The 25,409-nt window shown below is 32.6% G+C and overlaps 1 protein-coding gene across 4 annotated transcripts in view; it reads right to left on the bottom strand.

The window, feature by feature from the left end:
• The window catches only part of LOC100741250 (putative aminopeptidase-2), a 51,164-nt gene that overhangs the window by 16,635 nt on the left and 9,120 nt on the right, over positions 1–25,409 (bottom strand). For all 4 annotated transcript variants that reach the window (XM_003487284.4, XM_024365723.2, XM_024365721.2 and 1 more), the window contains 11 exons: positions 23,880–24,253; positions 20,606–20,886; positions 13,248–13,432; positions 12,428–12,595; positions 11,896–12,048; positions 10,540–11,163; positions 7,615–7,773; positions 5,335–5,809; positions 3,875–4,116; positions 2,930–3,282; positions 1,892–2,169 (listed from right to left, as the gene is read on the bottom strand). In XM_003487284.4, coding sequence (XP_003487332.1) covers positions 1,892–2,169; positions 2,930–3,282; positions 3,875–4,116; positions 5,335–5,809; positions 7,615–7,773; positions 10,540–11,163; positions 11,896–12,048; positions 12,428–12,595; positions 13,248–13,432; positions 20,606–20,886; positions 23,880–24,253 — 3,292 coding nt within the window. The remainder of the gene's footprint in view (positions 1–1,891; positions 2,170–2,929; positions 3,283–3,874; positions 4,117–5,334; positions 5,810–7,614; positions 7,774–10,539; positions 11,164–11,895; positions 12,049–12,427; positions 12,596–13,247; positions 13,433–20,605; positions 20,887–23,879; positions 24,254–25,409) is intronic.

The raw sequence follows: 25,409 nt of genomic DNA, 5'->3' as shown, positions 1-25,409 counted from the left end.
GGGGGAATGCCCCCCCCCCCCCTAACGCCAATTCAATAGTCAGGAAATATTAGGACTGGCTTAGAACAAGAGAACGCGCGTGAAGGGGGTGCAACTGAAGTTAATTCTCCACGTACAAAAAGAAAAGAAAAAAAAAAGGTTAAGTATAAGCATTAGTGCTGTTGAAGAAGATATCAGTAACAACACCGCGCATGGTCTGTATTGAAGGGGGAAAATCCACACCTGCATAGCTTTCAGAAAGTTCAGGAGTTAAAAATAGAAAATTTTCTTTGAAGAAAAGAATTTCGCAAATGAATGAGTCGGAAAATCCAACACAACTTCAATTTCTCCGCCAGGATATTATTTCCGATGTGGAAACATTTTATAAATATGGAATAACAAATATACGTAACGAAGGTTTCTGGGAACGTGAAAATCTACACCCATTAAGAGATAATTCATGTAGAATGGTGCACCACCATATTTTACCAACGCAGTACACGAGCACTTGACTAGCTGTTTTAGAAATAGATGGATCAGTCGAAGAGAAGCTCTATACTTTGGCCTGTTCGGTTCCCTGATTTAAATCCTCTTGACCTTTATTTCTGAAGATATGTGAAGAAAAACGATTTTTAGAGAAATGCATCTCCATTCAATACAGGTAGAAATATATTTGATAAAAGTCCAGCACTTCTTTTTTTTAGTAGGAAAACTTAAAATTGGATACACTAAACTAATACACTCTTATAACTAAAAATAAGCCAGATAAGTGCAAACACTGTAACTGTGTTCTGTCCGTAGGTCTTAATTATAATAACGTTTCCCAATACAAAATTAAATTAGCTCTTTCAAATGAGATTTAGACATATCTAAATCATAAAAAAACATTATGAAAATCTTCTTTATTTTCTCAAAGATATTAATTTATATCGTAAATTATAATATCGTAAGCTACAACTTAAGCCGCGTTCAGCTTAAAATTAAAATAATATCAATACATAATTATTTTTCTTGTAGATTTATCTTTGATACTCAATTAGAGTAATATATAGCAAAACTCCATTTATTTAAACCTTACTTATTGGAATGGAAATTTAGTTAGTGAACAATTTATTAAATGTTCAAGATTTCTTTGCATCGAATCTACTTTTCTGAACATGAATTCATATTATATGAATTCCAGCTATGGAAACTATTTGTTCTTCCATGAATCCAAATAACTGGAACTTTAGCGTAAACTTTGATATAAACGATCCAATTTTAAATTCAATGGACCTTGTTTTCTCTACTACAAATTTGATTTTCTCAACGAAAACTAAAGATCATGCAAGACAGTGATAATTTTTTAGCTCTATTGCTAAATTTTTAACTTTCATTTCACAGATGGCGGATAAGAATTTAGATTATTACTTTTCAGAATTTCAGAATTTGCTTCGTTTTAATTTGTATTCTGTACTGTACGTGCAAAAATTACAGATGTTATTTATAACGTAAAACATAAAATCTACAAATTAAAATTAAACATCCTATAACTAAGTAATATGGCACAAATTTTATTTAAACTGTTACGATCTCCTATATATAGAAGCCTGCATAAAATTGAAAAGTGAACAACCTTTTAAGCCTTGAAAAATCAAATTATAGATCTACAAAGTTTTGTAAAAAGAATCAAATGCATATTATGCAACATTATGTGCAATATTATAAGACTAGGATAAGTATATAAACATTTCATCATAAAATCATACAAAAGCACAATTTTAATGATATGCAATTAATTAATAACGTATTAAATAGCACTCTACCATAAAAAAAATTGAATATGTGCCTTATCATGTTTATCTCTTGTATCTTCAATTATTTTATGACATCTCTTGCTTTTTTCCTTTACTTCTCACTTTGTAATACATACCACAAACGCTTTGTAACCTTCCTTTCCTTCAAATTGTTTATGCAAATAAGTCAAGCCGTTGAAAAATGCACGCCATGGAATGTAGTTGGTTTCCTTGCTTAAATATTGTGTTGCACTTAAAACAGTAGGGTAGTCAACATATCCTGCTCTGCCAAGATTTAACAAATCATCGATGAGAGCTGCACGATTAATTTCGTGTATTATATTAAATCGATCACTTTTCAAAAACTTAATTATGTCGTTCCAATTATCAGGTGCATAGTTTACCCGATAATACCCTGAAAACAATTTACTTTATATTTTTATTAAGTAAAAATGAAATATGTGTTAGTAGATAAGAAATACGTGTCTTTGTAAATAGTTTTCATAAAGAAATTAAATTTAAAATGGGGATTTGTTTTATCTATTATAATATTTTTTAATATTTTTTATTTTATATTATAATATGTTGTATACTGAGTAACAAGTACCTTAGTCTACCTTAGATATTTTTTATATTTTTGCAATTCACATGCATTCTAGCGATCTTTTTTTTATAAATGTATAAAGATCCACAGTTCACAGTCTACATAATCTACATAGCGTAATAGTTAAGTAATGTATAATGGTGTACATAGTGGTAAAACTAAAATAGTATAATACTTATACTATTTTATTACAATATTATATTATATTAGGTTTTATAAGCAAGATAAGTATTCAATTTTATTACTTGTAATGGTGTAGATTTTTAGTATGATTTTCAGCATTTTTTACATTATTAAATTCTTTACACTCTAAGGTTTTAAACGATATAATAATTATTTCACAATTCATTTTAATAATTGTCCAAAAATTTTTCAGAGTTGTTTTATTCTTCTGTAAGTGGTGTGATACTTATAACTGAAGATTCTGAGTCATACTTTATGAAATAAAACTTTTTCTATGTAACAGGGTTTTAAAATTGCTTATTATTAAGCATAAATTTTGTTCAGAGTAAGTTCCAAAACAATCCTTTAAAAATTGTTCTGAAAATAGGACATTTGTACAACTATTTACCTGATTGTTGAATGTTTAGCAAGTAGAAATCACTACTTGGTAATATAATGCTTTCTTGAACACTCTTGAACCAGTATTTTGGTTTTGTGTCTTGAAAGTCTGAATCGTTAAGATTCGTCCAACTGATAGGAATATACCAAATATGATCAGTTGACGATTCTTCTGGATTCAAGAAGAATCTCTGTTGTCTCAGCGTTAAACGATTATTATCTATGTTAGCATGAACTACAGGATAACCAGGCTGAGTAGTCCAGCTGTTTATAATGTCGGGAATTGAATCTTTTATTTTCTGATCTTTGACTTCTTCTCTGATAGCATCAATAAGGTCATCTGGCGTAGCTACATCATATTGCCTAAAAGAATAATTATATTATCAAAATTCTGCTTTATAGAAACTTTCGATAATGTTAATATCCTTTTTTTTATTGAAAATGAAACACGATTACACCTGTACTTGCTTATTTTTATTATATTATTTTAATTATATTTTCATTTAATTCATGATTAGCAATCGGCGAAGGTAGATTCCCAGCCCCAAAATTATGAAGCTTTGGCTATATGTATATATGTGATTGATTGTATTCATTGATTTTTCTTTCTTGAGAACAATTATCAGTCCATTCATATATACATATGTAATTGAATTACGGGTAATTTAGGATTTAATTGAGGCACTTGGCGCCAAAGGAACGCAAGTGATATTTTCGACATATTTCAGCAAAGGGAAAAATTTATTAGCTCGATCATTAACAAGTATCGTTTAGTACAAATATTAGTGTTAAGGTTTCTTGCACCTCTGGTGTTAAATACAAAAAATCGATTTGCTCGAATCTCCTTCAAGCTAGACTAATAACGGGTTAAGAGATTCAGTTGTATGTAAGAAAGAAATGTCTTTGAAACTACTATATTACTTTATCTTTTATTTATTGTTAGTCCAAATCTTACCGTTTCTTTAAGTAATTCGCAAGAGCTGCGTAAAATGGACGACGACCCAATACTTTTTCTATCATTCTTATCACGCTAGCAGCTTTTGCGTAAGATATTGAATCGAATATTCCTCTAATTTGTGTTGGACTCCAGACATCATGGGTCATAGCATGAGTGGATATTGAACTATCTGTTTCAAAAGCTGAATGAAGCTGTTCCACGACAAACTGAGCCTCCAAAGACCATTTATTAAGTTTCACCTAATAAATTTTATTGTTAATCAATAATGTTGTATCACTTTTATGACCAAAATAAAAGTATGGAATGCAGTAATAAGTTAATCAGTTAGATAACAAGAAAGAATTTGTTAAAGAAACATTTATATGTTTAGCTTTTGGGAAATGTACAACATATACATATTGAAGACAGGATATTTGTGCAGTTTAAATATTGACAATTAAGAAAATATCATTAATGTTATCTAATAAAAGAGATATATTTTATATTTAATTCTGAATCATTTCTTTCATTGTGTGATTTGTCAAAAGTACCATTGTGGAAGTATCAAATTTGATAAATTAAGAAGAAGTTTTAAGAAATGTCAGAATTCAATTTTTAAAGCTTACCATTATGACGAATATTTTAAGAGAACTTTTTGATATTGTACGAATTCATAGAAGTACATTTGGAATTATAATTGGGACATTGCTATAATTAGTAATTATACCAATATACTGCAATTCATATTTTTAAAGCAATGAAGTAATGATCTTTTGAAACTTAAATTGCCTAACTAATTAAATTATACAAAAAGATAAAAAGAACCGAGTAGAGTTAAATATTAACATAATACTTTCAAAACATTGTTTAAAATATATGTGAAAAATTTAAGTATAATATCATATATAATTTAGAACAAATTTTTATCGAATTTCAAGACTTTTTTTCCTCAGGAGAATGTTACATACATATGTATATATGTAACGGAAAAACTTTCCTTATAACATGAAACACATTCACAATATTTAGAACAATTTTCAAATAATGACTAAAATTTGTTTCAATGTTTTATGAGATACTTTGTTTGTCAGACGTAGAAATAGAAAGAAACTTTAGATTTAAAAGAATTATAATAGATTTAACTGTCTGATATCTATCTATAAAATGAAGTCTGTCCAAGATATTACATGTATAAACATTTTTTAAAACATTAGATTGTTGTATAATAAATGTCGCTTCAAGATAAATAACAACATAAAATATAGTTTACTTTAATATGAAAATTTCTGATCTTAAATTATCTGAATCGATATATTTTATATTATTTAAAAAAGTTGAAACAAACAAATAGTTGACCTCGTCAAAAACAGTGCATCAACTTAGTATATGATATGTATACTCCAAGAACTAAAAGTGTAGCATAAACATCAATGTTATCGAAAGTTTACAACATAATTCCTACATATAAGTATACTTACATGTTCAGTTCCAAAATACTGGAAATACCTTGCAAAGCCTTCATTCAACCATATATATTTCCACCATTTTGGACTGACAAGGTTTCCAAACCACTGATGAGCGATTTCGTGTGATATCACGTTTACTATACTCTGTTTTGACGCTGTGGTCGATAAATCATGGTCATATAGTATGTTTCTTTCTTTATATGTCAATAGACCCCAATTTTCCATTGCACCTGACACAAAATCGGGTAAAGCAACCATGTCGAGTTTAGGCAACTGGTATGAGATATTCACTGCTATCTCGTAAAAATTAACGAGAGGAGTCATAACAGATAGAGCATATTTTCCATCTTCGATTGCGTTTCGTCTTGCCCATACTCCATGAATTTCGCCGGCGTCTTTCACCGAAACAAAGTCGGAAATTATCAGAGCCACTAAGTACGTCGACATTTTGGGAGTTTCTTTAAAAATAATTGTCTTTGTTGTGTTCCTGCAAAAGTTTGATCAAGTGACTCGTTTTATCGTTGACGATTATGAACTAGTCAACTATTAACTGATTGGTTTTGCACTTTGAATGACGAGAACAATTTCTTTCATATCAGGTGGTTCACAAATCGGTCGCCATTATCTGAGTTACTTTTTATTGTTAGTTTAATAAATATATATTTGTCGAGCAAAAATCCATTAGTATCAATTGAAGGATTTGCTGATGTAAAAAGTAACTTTCAAAAGCATCATCTTTTCATAAAAAGATAAATGACATTTTATATCTTTCAAACAGCACCATGTGCCTTTCTTAACATATTTTTATGTAATTTATATGATATGTGATATGGTAAATATCATTTTAGTTATCTGATAATCGTAGACGGCAATACAAAAATAAATTATAAATTATTATAGCATCAGACGATTGAAATAATATTCAGGCTGTCTCATTTGAAGCTTTTTCCGCAATTATTTCCCGAACTATAGCTCGTTTAAAAAGATGTTTCAAATGAAACTTACTCTGTTTCGAAAAGGTGGTCACAAATCTTCTCTAGGTGGACATGCTTCCGAGATTTCAAAGTGACGATTTTGGGTGAGCGCAAAGAATTTGGGAGAATTAGTTCTATCGCTTCTGAGAGGATAGATTTATCATTTAGGGATAGAGTAAATAATTATATTAATGTCCAGGGTCATTCTTTTGAATACAGAAGATAAAAGACAATTTCCGGACATCCGACGAAGGTAGGCGTTAAACAACAATAAATGACTTTGTATGATCTTGGAACATAAACATATATTATAGGTCGATAAATTCCTCACGAAACGGACGAAAACGGTCACCTTGAAATATCGGAGGCACGTCCACCTAAAGGAGATTTGTGACCACCATAAGATACTCCCCTCCCGAAAGAGGATAAGTTTCATTTGAAACTTTTTTCTAAATGAGCTATAACTTCAAATGGGACATTCTGTATGTTACACATAACTGAATTCATTTTGTAGTATAGTATAAAAATATAACAAGAGGCATGTACATGTATATACTGTTATTTACAAAATACCCTTTTTTTGGTTCCGTTTTTCACGAAGAAATGTCACTTTTAACTACTTTATTTACATCAGTAAATTCTTTGTTTGATACTAATCATCTTCTGTTGTAAACATTTTTTATTAAATTGTCAGCACAAAGTTAAATATATCGTGGCAACCGTTTCGTGGATCACCCTAACATATTGCAATATCAAAATTATAATATCAAATATATATTTAATATCTTGGTCCTAAATTTAGGATACGACTCAAATCAAAGAGATTCGGTGGTTGAGAGTGGAACCAAGGTCATATAAAAATCTTTGCACTGGAAGTTTCTTTTTGAAGAAACGCAAATTTGAAAATTTATCGATTACACATGCACCGAGCTAATTTTCAATTAAACATGTTCAAACTTCATTTCCTTCAAAACGGGGCCTATAAAAGAACGAATTTTATTTTACATTTTCAATTCAAATTGGTAAGAGGAATCCTCAAGCGATTAAGTGATAGCAGATGAATTATTTATGAAATTTACAGTGATTGCACTTTTATTAAGCATAATCTCTAATATAGTATATTTATCAAGATTTAGAAGATCAGTACCGTAATATTTACGTCACATATTATTTCTTGGAAAGTAAATAGATTAAAATTAAAGTATGGTATATTTATAGTTTATGTGAAACAATTGAAGAGCATAAACGAATATTATACGAGTTCATATAAAATAAAATATTTCTATCTTTTTAGTATTAAAGAAAAAGTGTTACATACTGATTTTGATACACATATTCCACTGGCATATTGCTAATGGCGGTGTAGTTCTGTGGTAACAGGACATTCATTGTGAAGTTTGCCTTCATTGCTGGTTCATCGAAACAAGGGAACATCTTTCGAGCTCCAACTGGTTCCATGTGTGTGGCAGCTAACCACCTGTTAAACAAACAAAATTGTTTTCATTACACAAAACTCTAACAAAATCGGGGATATTACTAAAGATCTTACATATATCGAGTGGCTTAAAGCCAACAACTTTACACAAAATATTGTAATATTTTTCAAAATCCGTAACCTCGCGCATAAACAGAAAAATACGAGGTACATAAGTTCTCGTCCATAAGTGTTTCGGCACGTCCATATTATTGCAAATGTATGTAAAAGATCTTTTGAGAAAAAAATATTACCGATTTCGACGTGTGCTAAGAAGTATGAAATAATTTATATTTCATTTGTATTTGTAACAACGGTTGGGATCACTTGTTTTCATCATCACTTACTAAACCGCATATTAAATATATTGCAAGCTTTTCGAAGGCGACGCAATACGCCTTAAAATGCTTCTAGTACAACAATACTTGAGCGCCATACTGGAAAAGTTCAACTCGTTTATATTTATATTATTCAAACTTTAACTCGTTTGTATTTGCATTATTCAAATTTCAACAAGTTCATGTTTAATTGCATTAAATTACACTGCATTATAACGCAATGTCACAAAGAACATGTTTTAATGCTGGGCAAATTGAAAACCGCTGCTTGTAATATACGTACGGATACAAATTATGCTTGATGTATTAATAGTGCACAAGTTAGTGGAATTATATATACAGCAGCTTTGCCAATAGTTCAAAATACAATCGTTACAATGACTGAGTTGCGTTTTTAATTTTGCGCCGTCTTCAACAAGGTTGTAATATGTTTAAAATGCCGTTGAGTAATTAAATGAGTAATCTTAATCGTTGCTGCGTATGTGCCTAAATAAAATACAAATAAAGTATAAATTATTTCATGATTTTTAGCGCATGTCCAACTTGGTAACATTCTTTTCGAAAAAATTGTTATTTCATATTTCTTAATGGAGCGATCAATACTAATACAGGACAACCGTAAAACGATTTCCATGTCATTAAGAAGAGGGTAATTTATTTCTATCTATTTATTATTTACTTCAATTCTTAATTCTTATTGATGAATAAAAAACTGTTCAGCCTCGCATGTGAATAAGGAATAAAGCAACTGTACTCCGTCAGCGATATACTTTGAACAATGATAGAAAAGGATATTTCTATAATTCTATAATTCGCCCAAAAACGAATCCGCAGAATAATAGTTCTTGCGACGGAAACACGAATCGAAGCCTATATTGAAAAACGCAATTTGAAATACTTGCCCAGATTGCTTCTTTGGACTCATTTTGGTATTAGTCCAACAATTGTAGAGCCATCTCTGAATATACGAAGATGAAATTGGTGAACACCAAATTCTTTGCAATGACAATAGTTCACTATGAACAAATTGGAGAAATTTTGTAAACGGGCTGATTATCCCTAGGCGATGCGGAAGGTTTCATTTCGATAGCGCAATTCAATCCTGAGTAATCAATGAATATATACAAAAATTGGATTTTTGCAAAAAAAATAGTTTAACAAATGCAAAAAAGAATGTTGTCGCTGGATCAGTGGAAGAACATGCCCTACGAGATGTAAAAAGACACATCCCCATTGGTCATACAGTTTCGGAGAAATAAACATACATAAAAAGAAAATAAATGTCGAATCGAGATACCTTCCTTTTTTACAAAGTTGGTATAAAAATATATTTCACGTAAAACTCTTTAATCTAAGATTGAGCACTGATTTTATGCTAAATGACTAGTAGAGGCTGAAAAAAATATACTAGTATAATAGTATATATCAACTAGTATAAATAAAACAACACTTAGGTTGGATGAAAATTGGTCTTACATAGATAGCTGAGTTGAATGATTTCGAATATGCAAAAATTACGTCTATTCAACATTAGGAGTAGCTTCAATATATATTTTTAATGTACTATAATAATATTATAAAACATAAGTATTTGCAGTATTTGATAAAGACACTTAATTGTTTATTAAAATAGGACTATATTCCAATACTTTTTATAAATAGAATAGAGGTGTGTTCCTTGTTTTAGAATTATTTCATTATAACCTTCACAATATAACAAAAATATAAATTTTTCGATTAAATTGCACCAAGTGTCTAAATATTTATTGATAGCAGTATGCTACGCTACAAGGCTTACTATAGGCCGTATTCCTAACCGTCGCTCGTGGCACTACAATGTCGCAGACAGTCTTATCTGACTGACGAAAGATACACAATGTAGCGGCAAGCGCATAATTCATTAGGGAGCGAGTTCCAGAAATGTCGATTCGTTTAACGTGACCGTTATTTCATATACACAAAGAAGGTGGCATACGTGATCATAGGCGCGAACGGTGGCGTGACCCGAGCGTAGTGGGGGTCATCTCTGAGAAAAGACAGAAAGAGATCGAAGGGCAATCAGTGTCATTTGAGGATTCAAACATGGAGAAGTTCTGACGAATAAAATTAAAGTCGCTTAGTCTAACAAATGCATCAAGAAATATTATAAAGTCGGGTCAAATTACTAACAAACTAATTGTATAATCGATAAATAATTTGTGGCGTGTTCATTATATTATTTTTAAATATTGCCAAATATACAAGTTTATGTTAACCATGTTAATTCAGTGTTAAACTCATTGAACCACCTCTGTTATCTTAATCGAAACAGGGGAACGACTAACAGGGGAACGTCGATTATTCGAATCGTAGCGAGAATTTACGCCTCTCGCTGACGCGCCTCGCGACCGCGTCTCTCCGCGATCGGACACAGTATGAGTAAATTCTTTACCTTGTTTGACCATCTTCATCAATGTACGAACTTCTATAAAATCCACGCATGTCTTTCTCATTTAAATATCCCCTATATTCTATCGTAGTAAGTAATTTTTGTCCAACTTGCAATTCTTTTCCTAGCTCGATGACTAGGAAATCGTACTTTTTGTAAATATCAGTTTTTACAATAACAACATTTTGACTGTCTACGACTATGGATATATTTTCATGGATTAAGCCTGCTGAATGTAAAGTGATATTCTTCGTTTTGTTCATAACGGTTGCTTTAATCTTCACTGATCCTTTGAATGTAAAATTGTCGAGTTCGCTTAAATCAGTGGTTATCCAGATGGAATAAGAGTTAGGAGTAATGCTCGTGGGTAGACGATAATAATCTGTATCTTGGCGGTGCTTGTCATTGAAATCAATTACCCATGACATAATTGGTCTAGTGTACTTCTTCAACCACGACAATTCGTATTTTGCTAGTTCTAACGAATTGTTCAACGAATTTAAGATATTCTTGAATTCAGCTTGGCGTTGCTTGATCAAATTTTCGAATTTATCCACTAATTTTTGAGTGGAGAAACGTTTCGAGGCTGATGACAGGATACTTGAAATTGTCTCTGTTCCATTATAACTGAAACAGGTGTTTTATTATATTAATATTAATATTTATTGGACTGCTAAAAAAGTCATGGTGAAATTTAAGAAAAATTATTTTAAAAAGTACTTGTTTGGAGAATTCGCAGTGCAATTTAAGATAAATTTAAAAATAAAATATTAATTTGAATAATTCATAGACAAATGAAGAAAGACTTAAATGTAGTAGAATTAGAATTTTTTGTTTTTAAAAAACTTCGTATTTAAAAAAAATTCATAAAATCGTAATACTGTTACTTAAATTTTATATTGCTAAAGAACTTTTCGTTCGTTTTGGTAATTGATTAATTCAAATGGTTTTGCAGTACTCCTCATTAATTTATTTTTTGACATTAAAAAAATGTGGAAAGAGTAAATGATAAATTTGATAAAGTTGAACAACTGTTGAAGTTGAACATTTTAGCTGGGGATGAGATCCAATATTTTTAGGATATTGTCCAATTATAGTTTAATGATGTCTTATTAAGAAACGCCTTTTCTACTAATTAGTTTTAAATTTGTCTCACTAATTGCTACATTTATTGTAGTATCCTAGAAATATTTCTCCCAAGTTAGCATATTTTTAGCAATTCTGGAAACGCTACGACTTTTCCAAACGTGTAAAATGTAGAATTAAATTATATTATATCAATATTTACTATAACAACAAGTAAGTAGCATTAATAGAAGATATGAAACGATACATTTTTTTGTTAAGTTTAGAACATACAATTTGATCATTTCAGTGGAATGTTTCGCGACGAAATTTAACACAAACTCTGCGCCAAAAGCACTGGAACTGTGAACTGCGGAGAACACGGCGGAATTGTCTTGCATTCGAATTCTGCCTTCTTCGAAATTCTTTAGCGCGTATAACAGGTATCTGTAAAAGTAATATAACAAAATCGTGAACCCTGAACGATACATCTCTATGTGTAATAAAAAAAAACTACGAATGTTTATGCATTTCTGATGTTTAAAGATGTCAAAATGCTATATATGAGGATTATGTATATATATACAATGATATTACACATGTATATATTTTTGTATGGGCATATATATACATGTAGAATATCATTATATGTAAATGCATGTACATATGTATAATATCCGAACTAAAACATACGTTGCAATATTTAGGGGACAAAACAAGTTTCTATTTAGGTTCTTATTTAATATCACTTATTTAATGATATCCATAATATCAATTTGCATAAACATCGGCTGTCTAATAATATAAGCAAGAATAGGATTCTGACTTCTCTAAGAGAACAACATCCTCGGTACATCCGAGTGCCTCTAGTATAACCACTTGTTCAGTTGCGGAGTTTGAATTATTATATTTATCCCATAAAAATTCCCAGTCTTCTTTCGTTCCATATTTCACGCCCATGCAATATGCGACAGGTCGCTGGTTGGGTTTAATCCTAAAAGGTATAGTAATAGGCGAAATTAATTATTAATTTACCACTACAATCATATACATTTTTGTTATTTCTACTGCCACAAGTAAAATATTGTAATCTCGAGTTAGTTAATAATTCTATTTCCTAATTAGTAATTTAGTATAACTATTCTATTTAAGAATATATATGACTGTTAATATGTTTTAGAATTGAAATGGAGGTTTTACAATTTTCTATTAGATTGCAACCATAAGATAAGAATTCAGATTCAGATATGAACGATCTATAGTTAAAAATGAGTATATTAAGCTGTATTTATCTTAGTATTATTATAGAAAGAATTATATATTATATTATTATACATTGATTTATTTATACATTTAATTATCGATTATTAAAAATAAGTGACTGAGTGCAAGTTGATGTATTGATGATCCATTTAGTTACAAAAAAGACGAAGAAAATAATTTGAAAGTACAAAACCGATATATTTTTCTCATAATAATACAATTCTACATTTTATATCAGTAATTTCGTGTATATAACACAAATTCATATAGTATGACATTTTTTAAGAACTTAATGACTGTGTTATACGAAAATACCTGTTTTGAGATTGCTTATTAAATTTGTACCAGGCTTAAATAATATCGACAAATTTTAATTCCCTTACGTTATGTTATATTTTGCCCATTGCTGGAACATTCTAGTGAATGTCTGCACGCAGGTTTCGTGACCATAGTTGCAAGCCCACTTGTTCAATTCACCTCTCAATAATACTGTTAATCTATCGTCACTTGGACGGTCCACATACCCAATATCTTTGTATACATCTTTGATGAGGATGAGAACAAATTCCTATAAGATTTAATTGCGGGGATCATTGAAAAATCGGCATGAGTTACGCAGGATGTGTGAATATTTCCATTACGATTAAAAATTTTTTTTCAATCTAATTGTAAATAGAACTTTATTTCACCTATTAAGTTGTTCGAAAAGTTCCTGTTGTTTCTGACGAACTTTATTTTATATTTTTCTAAAATGGGAGGGAATTATTTATTATGAATATCTATCATATAGCAAAACATAAAATTTGAACAAAGAGGAACTATAAATAAGTACAGTAATCTAGGAAAGACATCTAGAAATTACAATGCAAATTGTTGAAATAAAAAGTAGTGGTTAAATGGGATGTTCTGCCACTTCTATCCCATTTATAATATCCACCGAATAAAACATGGTCCGCATGTTATTTATTTTGATTTTTACAAAATTGTATAATGCCACAAAACTGCCATTAAAAACCTATAACAACTACTTAGATTGATTCATCACTAATAAGGGAAGAAGAAGTTTTGAAAACTCGATTATGATATATAGTAAACTCATTGGCAAAAAGCAGGAAAATAATATTAATTCTATATATAAACGTACATTATTTTTTAACTTTTTTAAAATTTAACTACGAATTTTCCAAACAATCGAATATTATAACACATATCGGGTTGAAACATAAACTACCCTCCGATTTCAATGATTTTTGGACATGTTGTAGAAGTCGATATTTTGAATAACTTTTCTATATAAATTTTTTTCTTACGTATGCATGGTATTCGGCTACAAGTGTAAAAAAGTTTAAAGGATAATTCTTGATGTTAAAACAAGATAAAAATCAGGAATAAAAAAATTGTGTTTCCGGCTTTGTTCTTTAATTATTGGTAATTAAATATTAGCCGAGATATCCCTATGCGCGAGCAAACCTCCTTACATGAACTCAATTAGATAGGTCAGCCTATGCAGCAGGGTGCACAGGGATGCTCAAATCGAACGATGCATAAGCAGCAGCTTACCTCGCACAAGTCGCAGAAAAGAAGATTATGACATTTGAAAACGTTAAACCATTTTAAGTATGAAAAATCGTTGATCAAACGTTATTCCTGCCTACTCATTAAAATCCATAACAGCATATCGAAAACCGTCTCATGAGATTTTCGAATAGAGAGGATTAATGTTTATTCTAATCCTTTGCCTCCATAGTTAATTAACAAATAACAGCATATCTAAACAATTTTTATACAAATTTCACACACGCACTACAATTGTCCCACCCGCGGGTGTCCACAAAAAAATCACACAGGGCTAAATTTTAAATGTCAGCAACTAAGAAGCAAAGCCGAAAAGTAATTTTTTTATTCTTTATTTTTATTTCATTTTATCTTCAAGGATTAGCCATTAAGTTTTTTAAGTCTCTAGTCGAAGACCCTGTGTAACAATAATAGTATAATAATGTGGGATAGTGTGATCTCAGGGAAATTGTTTATTGGGGTGAGGGGTAATTGTTTATTAGCGTTGTCAAGATATGTTAATGTTGTCAAGGAGTATTGTGAGCATTACCAAGGTATGTTAAGGGAAAAATGAGCATGGAAAATGCTGTCAGAGTTGAATTTATCGTGGTCGTGTTAAGTTCGTTGTGTTGTTGTGTCGTAGAATTTGTAAGAAACGAATACGCGAAACGCTGTATTATATTCGATTTCGTGAGAGTGCAACGATATTGTATTTATCATACTGTTTTCTATAAACTTATAATATAATATTCTTAACAATAATATTGTAGTATCATGGACGAGGGGGTGTTGTGTGGATTGTAAACAAGCGGTTGCTGAGGTGTGAATTATAAACAAGCGGTTGCTGAGCATGTACGTAGTGCGGCTAAGTCAAAAGACAACGGGTTGCTAGGGGACAATAAACTGTGTTGTTAGCGTTGTTAAGAGAGAGTTGAATTTGCGTTGACGAGAATTGTTAATTAATTATCTAGTTGTATTAATTATAATACATTACTAGGATTAGTTTATGTTAAATAACCATTGCTTTCTGTTTAATTAACATCTGTTTAATCCATTTATTATTAATAAACTAATTGTGATAGTTTACGATACTACAATATTGTAGTACAATTATGGCCGAATAACAATAATACTATAATAATATATAACATTATAATTCATGATATCTTTAATATAAATAATTAATGTTATAATGATGAGACATTTTATTTCTGATTTCATTTCATGATAGTATACACATATGAGTTAATGTTTGATAAAAATCTAAAATTTAATTACTTTATTTATGTTTCTCAGATTCCATTAATTATGTTTCTTGATCAGTACTAATAATTTCTCGACATAAATAAGGTACTAGCCTTTTTATAAGTCATGTAATGACTTATTGATTAATGTGTTTAAAAATGTTTGTAGGAATGTAGTATAGTGCAGTATCGTGGACGGATTGCCTGGGAGATATCGAGTGTGTTGTCAGTGTTGTCAAGGAGCATTGTCAGCGTTGTCAAGGAGCGTTATCAGCGCTGTCAAAGAGGGTGGTCAGTGTATTTAAAAGAGAACCATTGTAACGAGATTAATTAGTAACGAATAGTAACTGCGTAAAGATAGATTGACGAAGCATCAAACGATATTGTAACAATCATACCTGTTACGTCGCATGAGATGGTTCGTGCGACATCCTTCATTGCCTGGCAGCTTACGGTCTACGTACCGTCATTCCAATCCTCAATAAACCTAAGGACCCACCATAAACCTTAACTTTTTAACTTAATTGTTAACACATGTTTTCAAGTTAATGTGCTTATCCGGAAGGATTTTCTAATCCTATAAGTGTTTTCGGTTTATGGCTGGTCCTTAGATAAGTCCTTGAGTTTATTAGGCCCTCTTAAAAACCACGGAGAAAGTGGGTAGCCACCTAATGGGAAAAACGAATATTTGACTAACGAAAAAGCTGGTTTTTCCCACGAACATGGTCACCCACGAGCCACGTTGGTAGGAAGCTTCCTCCTCATACTTTCATTCATTAACGTGTGTCATAACCAACCGGCATCGTGGATTCCTTGTTCACACTTTGCGTCAGGAAAGTTTCCTTTTGCGGAAAGAATCCGCATTCTTCGTTCAAAGGGCACACCTACACCGAACTTTCCTCCGTACCAACATAAGAGTGACCAGTGAGTCTACATCAACTCGAGTCAGAGGACAGTGCAAGGAACAGCAAGAATCTACAAGTTGAAAATAGTCAATCGACATGAGATATATCACCACTATCGTCAACACGAAAGGAGTCTCAGGTCGTACTCATTCGGAGTTGCCATTTCAAATACTTAAGCTTGTATCACACTGATGAAGTTGTTGGATCATTCAAAATATATAGTAACCTGTTAATAGCAGCGTTATATTCAATCAACTACCCTTATTATCTCATAAGAAATAAGGTATAGAACGATTCGTGGCGTCGATTAATCAAATCGTAACGGGAATTTACGACTTCCGTTGGCGCGCTTCTTCGAGATCGCGTCTCCCCGCGAACGTCCGAAAATACAATACCGTTACCAAACCTACTAGCACTATACCATTTCCTACAAATTGGGGGCTCAGCCGGCATCAACTCGTGCTAGTATTAAATTTTCCGGTGCGCGGTCTGATATCGGTGACGATATCGTAGACAGTTAAAATTAGTGTAGTTTATCATTTGAAGAATAGTATTGAAAAAATAAAAAATGGCAAATGTTGAAGACGGACAATTGTCAAGTGAAGAAAGTTTGACGCTGGAAGAATTGAGGAGTAAGCTCTCAAAGATGAATTTACCAATATCTAGTGCGAGGTCAGTGTTGATTGCCATACTGAGTCGAGCGTGTAGTGTTGAACAATCGAATCTTAAGGGATCAACAAGCGGTGAAGGGTCGACGGACCAGCGAGGCTCAGGAACTGTGCTAAGAGCTAAGTGCGATCGAGTCGAAGACGAAAATCTTGAGAAGCTGAAGGCGAAAGAGTTGAGAGTGCGTCTCGCTAGTTTGGGATTAGAAACGACGGGAAAACCCGCACTACGTGCACGGCTGCAGGCGGTCATGGAAGAAAACAATACAAACATGGATGAAAAAGTGAGGTTGAAGACGATGAAGAAGACGTAAGAGAACGCAGAAGAAGCACACGAGATGTGCGCCAAGATTGTGACAAATACTGTCTTAAAGCACAGGTTGGATCAACATTGAGTTTTAAAGACGTCGAGGACGCATTAGAAACATTCAGTGACGACAAAAGTGAAAATGTCGATGGATGATTCGAATCATTCGAAGAAATTGCAAACATGTGCATGTGGTCAGAAGCACAAAAGGCAATTTATGCGAGGATTGTTTAGTTGAGGAGTTTAGTTGTTTAGTTTAGGAGTGATTATGTTGAGAGGATCAACAAGGATACTTGCGAGTATCGAATGCAATGCTAGGACTTGGCATGAGTTGAAGCGAGGACCAATTAAAGAATTCTAAAAAAAAATTAATAGTTTGCAAGTACACAAGAGAATTGAGAAAACGAAAAGAAGAAGCGATGAAGCATGCTTGGCTTATATGTACCGCATGTTCGAAATAGCTAGTCATGTGGATATGGAAGTGGAAGTAAAGGTAGAAAAGGGCTAAGATTAGTTATCTACTGTGGCGGATCGATATCAACAAGACGCCGACAGGTCGAGGCATCAACGCGGTCGTAACACCTCCCGGGCGATCCGCGGATACCAACCGTCAACATCAGAGGGCTACTACGACGACAACGAGTCTGCCTGTCTCGCTAGGGATCGAATATACGGGCGCACGATACAAATACCGCACCTAGCGATACTCCCTCTACGTCTAAGGCAGGGACTACCGGGCATAGTCTTACTGACGAGTCTACCGGTAGTACCGGGACGAAACGCGAATTCTCTTTTCACCTAGCTCCAACTACACTCCCTACACTACGAAGAACAAAAGTGTCGCAAAACAAAGTCGACTGCGAAGCCGGTCAAAACCGAAAACAACAAGGAGCACAGTCAATCTGGAAATGTAGTGAAGGATAAAAGATGTTATAATTGCGGTGATAAAGAACATGTCAGTGTAGATTGACCGAGCAACTCGGAAGGTCCTAGGTGTTTTAAATGTTGTTGGCGTGGACACATCGCAGAGAAGTGCAGCAACCTGAGTGAATTCCTTAAAGAGGTTTGTAGTGCGTGGAGATTGTTACAGACGAAGCGTGGTAAAGACGTTAAGATCGGAGCTTTCGAATTGCCTGCGCTAATAGACACCGGTAGCGAATTAGATCAGAAAATTGTTAAATTTCGCTGTATCGGGTCCGAAAGAAATTGTACACCCGGAGAATTTTCGATGAATGTTCTGATAGTCGATGAGCCGTATGTTATGACGGTACATGTAGTTTCAGATACCCTAATGCAACATTCGTTTATTATTGGCGCAGACTTCCTCAATACTGTCGAAGTAAACATAAAGAAAGGAAACGTTTCTATTTGTAAAGTGGAGAAAAAAGATTGTAATAGACTGTCGGATGGAGACGACACAGACGGTTGAGATGAGGTTTTCGTAAGATTCACAGAGTGTTGTTCGAATTATACAATCGAACAAACAAGACCTAGCACGAGCACGTCAGAAAAATGTGACGGTGGAATGTTAAAGATTCCTTAATATTTTTGAGCGTGATTTCGAAGATAGATGCAAATGAGGTAGCAGCCAAGTCGAAGCAATTTCGAATCGCTGACGAGATCATTCAAGTTTGTAGACATAAACTGCGTGACGAAGAGCTAGGTAACACGTGGGGTGATATTCTTGTGCGCAATTGAAGCGACTCAGAAATGTCGACGCTGAAACAAGGGAAAACGGTTGATGTCTGCGATTCCATAAATGTCGTGCAACAGCAAACCCCTTTCAGGTGTAAGATAGTTGATACACTGATGAAGAATGGCGAGAACAAGAGTTTTAAGGAGCGAGATCAGTCGTGCATAGAAGGAAAGAGAAGAATCTGGGAGATTCGGGCTGAAAACAGATGGGTGTTTAACAAGAGACGCAAGAAGGTAACAACATACAAGACGGGGGTTCTGGTGGCGATTAAGAGGACGCAGGACGGTCCTGGGCCAAAGCTCCACTCGAAGTTCCTTGGGCAGTACCGCGCGATGAAAGTTTTAGGAAATAAGCGTTACATAGTGCAGCGAGAAGGCGAATACGAGGGACCGCAAACGACCTTCACGGCGGATGATCATATGAAGTGTGACTATGATAGATGCGGAGGCAATGGCAGGTGGAACTTCTCAGTTACCATGTAACGTGCAACCGCCGGTCCCTGGGGACAACCTCCTTCTAGTTATTTGGTACAAGGAGGAGGCAGACACGCCGATATACAGGCCGCTACCAGGATCGCTAACATTCCAAGAAGTGTTGTTAGTGTAGGAAGGCCGAAGCGGTTTGATCGATCGAGTGCACAAGGTCCAAGAAGAGGATCAGGAGGATCCCGTGACGCGACTGTCACCCGAGGCAGCCATAGAAAGACTGGGGCGCGAGCGAAATCAGTGATGATGAGTACATCTGATGTTAGATGTATTTGTCAGAATGGTCTATTGTAGAAATGTAGTATAGTGCAGTATCGTGGACGGATTGCCTGGGAGATATCGGGTGTGTTGTCAGCGTTGTCAAGGAGTGCTGTCAGCTTTGTCAAAAAGTGTGGTCAATGTATTTAAAAGAGAACCATTGTAACGAGAGTAATTAGTAACGAATAGTGACTGCGTAAATATAGATTGATGGAGCATCGATCATACTGTTAGCAAACCTACTAGCGCTATACGTTTCCTACATGTATGGTTATATTAAAAAGAATCAAATTGAGTTTTGTTCGGCTCTGCTTGTGTACTGTGTCACAGATACAGTGAGTTTCTCGCAAATATTTCGAAAATTAGAAGAATTTGGCGGTAATACGCAAAGGAAAAGTTGTTTTCTACGACATATTTAAAAATCATCGAAGTCGAAGATACCAGCAGCTTTCTAAATAATTACCATACTACATATTTACTATGGAGACTTAGATAGGAGATTTAGATTATTTTAAAGATTATTATCCACTTAAGAACGCATCAGGCATGAAACATTGCTATTTATATTTTAAGTATGCCGTGAATACGTTTAAAAATATAGAATAACTATACGGTACGTTGACAAACCTTAAAATGTTTATAATACTCATTATCTCCAGATAATCGTTGATCAAGATACGTGATCCCAGAGAATGCAGCCTTGAATGGCAAGTAATTCCTTTCTCGTGTAATATATTGCAAACCATCCAAAGTAGTTCGGTAATTAAGCAAACCAGCTCTTGCTAAATTCAATAAATCGTCAACTAGAGCGGCTCTGTTAAGGACATGTATGTTCTGATAGTTTTTACTATTTAAAACATCGATAATGCGATACCAGGAAGCGTTGTCATAATTTACTCGATAGAAACCTGAAAAAATAATTTTGATTTGTGAAATAATGGTTCTATAAGTTTTGTATGTACCATATCAATGATCTTATCGACCTTAACAATGTTCGTATACTCATACTTAATACATACTTTTTCATTTAATTATCTTACAAGCACTATGAAAGTATTTGAACACTTATAGATACTATTAATGAATTATGTACGTTATACGAACTTTTGAAATTTCATGAATATTGTTTTCAGACTCGAGTATCATGATTGTATTAGTAAAGTTTGAAACGAATTTAAAACTACGTATAAAAATTACAGGATATTAAATTGTATTAAATATAATAGAAGTATATATTACAGAAATATCGCAAAGGTATTAAAATAGCCAATCATTTACTGTATTAATAAACCCCAATATTTAGCGGTACCATCTACAATAAATATCTCGTAATTTTTATGCATTTTTATTTATTTTTATGTGTTTTATAAGTGTTCAAATACTTCCATGAAGTACAGTTTTTAAAGTATAGTTTACGATGTAGTTTCTGACACTGAATGTAAACGATAAATGAATATAAAATATGTTCATGATATATAAAATAAAATAAAATATATACTATAGAGTTATATGAGATACGCAATGCAAATGAAACTATAGAAAAACTATGTCCTCTCTGAATTCGATAATTTTTAAATATATTATCAGGGGCATAATTTTGAACAACTGTTTCTTGTATATATAACTGTTGGTCAGCCATAGTTCTCGAGAAATTTGCAAAAAACTATCGGTAGAATACAGTGAATACAGTGAATTCTGTCTTACAGTTGCGCTTCCATGCCAGTGTACTTAAAGTATTAGTTGGCGGCAGCCTAGAGGCGGACGGATACAATGATCCAACCGAAATCTAGTTTTTATTTTTTGCATATGGGCGAGCTTGGGTAAAGCTCCGTTCACAACTATATGTGCGGGACTGTAAGAAATGTCTGCTCGTAATTCAATTAAAATGGATATTATCAATGTATTTGGTTTCGGTTGAGTTATTTTAACTCGACCGCCTCGAGGCGGCTGCAACGCTTGCATAAAATAGTAACGGTTATTCCTTTCATAAGATAATATCAATTATTCAATCTCCTACTATATTTCCAAGTTAATTTGTAATCCTAAGCCCAATACGTTGATGATATTCGTTCCTAATTGGATTATAATAGACATTTTTTATGCTTCGGATATGATTCGCATATGCAATTGTGTACGGAGCTTTATTCAAACCCACCCCTCCCTCGTTTGTCTATATAAATCGAAAATAAATGATAGGTTTCGACTAAGTCATTCTATCCGACTATTGACAATTAAACAGAGCCATACGTTGCCACCTATTCACAAATATCTGCAGAATTCACTGTAGTGATACCGATAGTTTTTTGTGAAGTAGCTAGAGAAAGGTGTATAAAATGTTAAGTTCTACGACATATTCAAAATATTATAGAAATCAGAGATAACGGAACGTCTCTACAATTTCACTATTCTTTTCTACAACAGTATTGAAATTGTTGATAAAAGAAACTAATTTTTACAAATAAATATTTCAATTTGTAATTCGATTATTCCATTTGATAAAAAATTGCAACATTGTGAAATAAAAGCATATAATATGATTAGCTAATAAATTATATTGTACAAGGGAACACAGATTGGCTAATTATCAATATCTTTAAGCACAGAAATATTTCTTTATATATATATTTTTATGTATTTATATCTGCGTTAATAATAATAAACAGCACAAAGAATAATATTTATAAATAATCTCCTCGAATCCTTATTTTTGCAAATTAATTGCAGAAATTTATAGTTTTCTATTTTATGATTTTCATAACATCACTATATAAATAAAACACGATATATTTTACCTAGCAAAAACAAATCTCTGAGGATTTCTATTTTTATAAAATTTGAGATATATTTCACTAATTTCGCTAAAACAAATTTCTTTATCACTATCTTTTGAACCATATCTTACGTATACCTGTGTGAAAGTAAGGTATCATGATAACAGTCTCACGTCAAATATTCCTATAAAATTAAGTTTAATTTTATCAACGCGTCGTAATAATCCTATAATACTTTCTATTTGAATGATGTTACTACAATACGCCAGATGGACGAAACAAAGAAGGAAACAATCACAGAAAGTGCAAAATAAATGAAGTGGAAAAGTAATCTTTACAAAATAGTTTGCTGAATGCTATCTCAAAATGTTAGTATTGTTCGTTCCTTTTGTGTCGTTTAAGTCTTTGCAAACGAAATATTATTTCAATAAAGGAAGTAAATATAATTTGTACTATATATTATCGAACTAATTATATATTATCAGTTTTATACTTTGAATTTCTTCAGTCATATTATTTAAGTTACGTAGATTATCGAAGTAAGATTATCGAAGTATTATCGTAGTTTTATCGAAAGTAAGTGCATTTGTGACTTTTTAATGAATTATAATTTTAGATATGTTATTAGAAATATACGTATAAAACATCCTGTTATATTTTATATTTATTTAATAATGAACAGGTTTATTATAAAGAGATAGATCTATACATGAGTGCATATTGAAGACATTTTAAACGCAAATCCTGGAAAGTATCTATTTTGTTTTTTTTTTTTGCTATAATATCCCTAACATGTAAACGTTAGAACTGTTTACATTAAAATATAACTAATTATGTAACATAAAATATGATATATTACCCATTTTATAAGGAAGTAATAATTAAAAGTTGTGCACAAATATTTTATTTTCTATTCTGTTCTATTCTAATTTTTTTGTATCTATACACAAATTTTTTAGTTTAGTTTATAGTCTACGTAAGCAGAGTTACATAATATTTTACCAAAAACTAATGAAAAAGTACAAGTTGTTAATATATTTTTTAATTAAAGAAGTATCTTGACTAGAACAAAGAACTCGGAAGCAGGATTAGTAAAACATAAAATATAAATTTAAATAAGCAATACTCACCAGCTGATTGAACATTGAATATCACCCATCCTGAAGATTTACTAAGATTAATTGTTGTTTCGCCTTCATGTTTCAACCAATATGCCACATTTACTTGATTGAAATTCATATTTTCTTGAGTAGTCCACGTAATGGGTATCCACCATTTCACGTTGATAGGCGTGGATTTCATATTCCTCAACAAGAAACGTTCTTGCTGCAAAGTAGCCTGACCATTTTCAATGAAGACCTTTACCACCGGAAATCCGGCTTGTTCTGTCCACGTGGACATAATTTCTTCGACAGAAGTACCAAGTTGTATGTTATTACGATTGATTTCAGCTTGAAGTTCTGACCAGAGATTTTGTGGTCGCGCCACTTTTTTTTCTGCATTACTGGAATGAATGCAAATCATTGTACTTAGATTACACGTTCGTATTTATAGAAAAACTAGTAATAATATTTTAATGTGAGATTTCTGAAACTATATTTTCGAATTTATCGTTTTGAACATATAGGATGTTCTATTTAAAATACGCTACATATTTACAGCAGTGTATAAAAGTTACTAACAAAGTAGATTTTTCACTTTAAATCGAAAAAAATTTTAACTAATAATAGATATGAGAGCATGACGAGTAAAAGAAATTTCATTAATTAACTATAAATTATTTAAATGAAATATTAAATATAACATTTCATATTTCTATTTAATTGCACTTGCAAGTGTTAAATTTTATTAGTTGATCTTATAGATGTTATTACAACTGTAAATTGTTTGAAATATGTTGAAATATACGTTATGAATGTATCTTAATATCTACTATAACTGTAATTGCTTGACTTTCGTTAAAAAAAAAAAAAGACGAAGGAAGAATCGATGAACATTTCTGAAAAAATGTTATGTTATAAAAACGAATATATCTTAAAGTTTCTTCGTTGAAATTGTATAATTAATTTCGGAAATAATAAAAGATACAGCCTTGAACTTAATGACATAATGAAACATTATTACTTGTGATTATCTCTTATCGTTTTGTGGTGGCACTCAACAGAAAATGCCATCACTCGACACTAACTAGTGTCGGACGACGGCAGCGCAGTGGTTAGCGCCTTAGGTCACGAACGTTCGGGACCCTGGTTCGGATCCCGTCGACCGGAGTCCGATTTTTCTTTTACGCATGAAAAATGGAAGAAAAACAGCAGTAGCCCATCAAGCGACATCTACAGCTAGCAGCTACAATTATCACGGACAACGCCAAAACCCCTCAAATTGGTGACCCCGACGTAATCGGCAGCGAAAAGAGGTGTGACCACGATAGCGCTACCGGGACTTCGATCATCGCGAATCTAAGATTGTGGAAATCTGGAGCGAAACCATCTTCAGCAAAACCTCGACACCTCACTTCCGATCGGCGATGCAGGTGACTGGAGACGAGACGATGACCAAGCCAGGAGTGATGTGGCCATTGCAAAGTTCAATGGGCATCACCACCAGCACGTCATACTAAAAAAGAGGAACAGAGGCCTATGACCGCACGCCCCCCCCCC

This window comes from Bombus impatiens, unplaced genomic scaffold (assembly GCF_000188095.3).
Source record: "Bombus impatiens unplaced genomic scaffold, BIMP_2.2 scf_0148, whole genome shotgun sequence".
Classification (NCBI taxonomy): Eukaryota; Metazoa; Arthropoda; class Insecta; order Hymenoptera; family Apidae; genus Bombus; species Bombus impatiens.
Note: the sequence above shows the minus strand (reverse complement) of the source record. Positions and strands in the feature narration are given on the sequence as shown.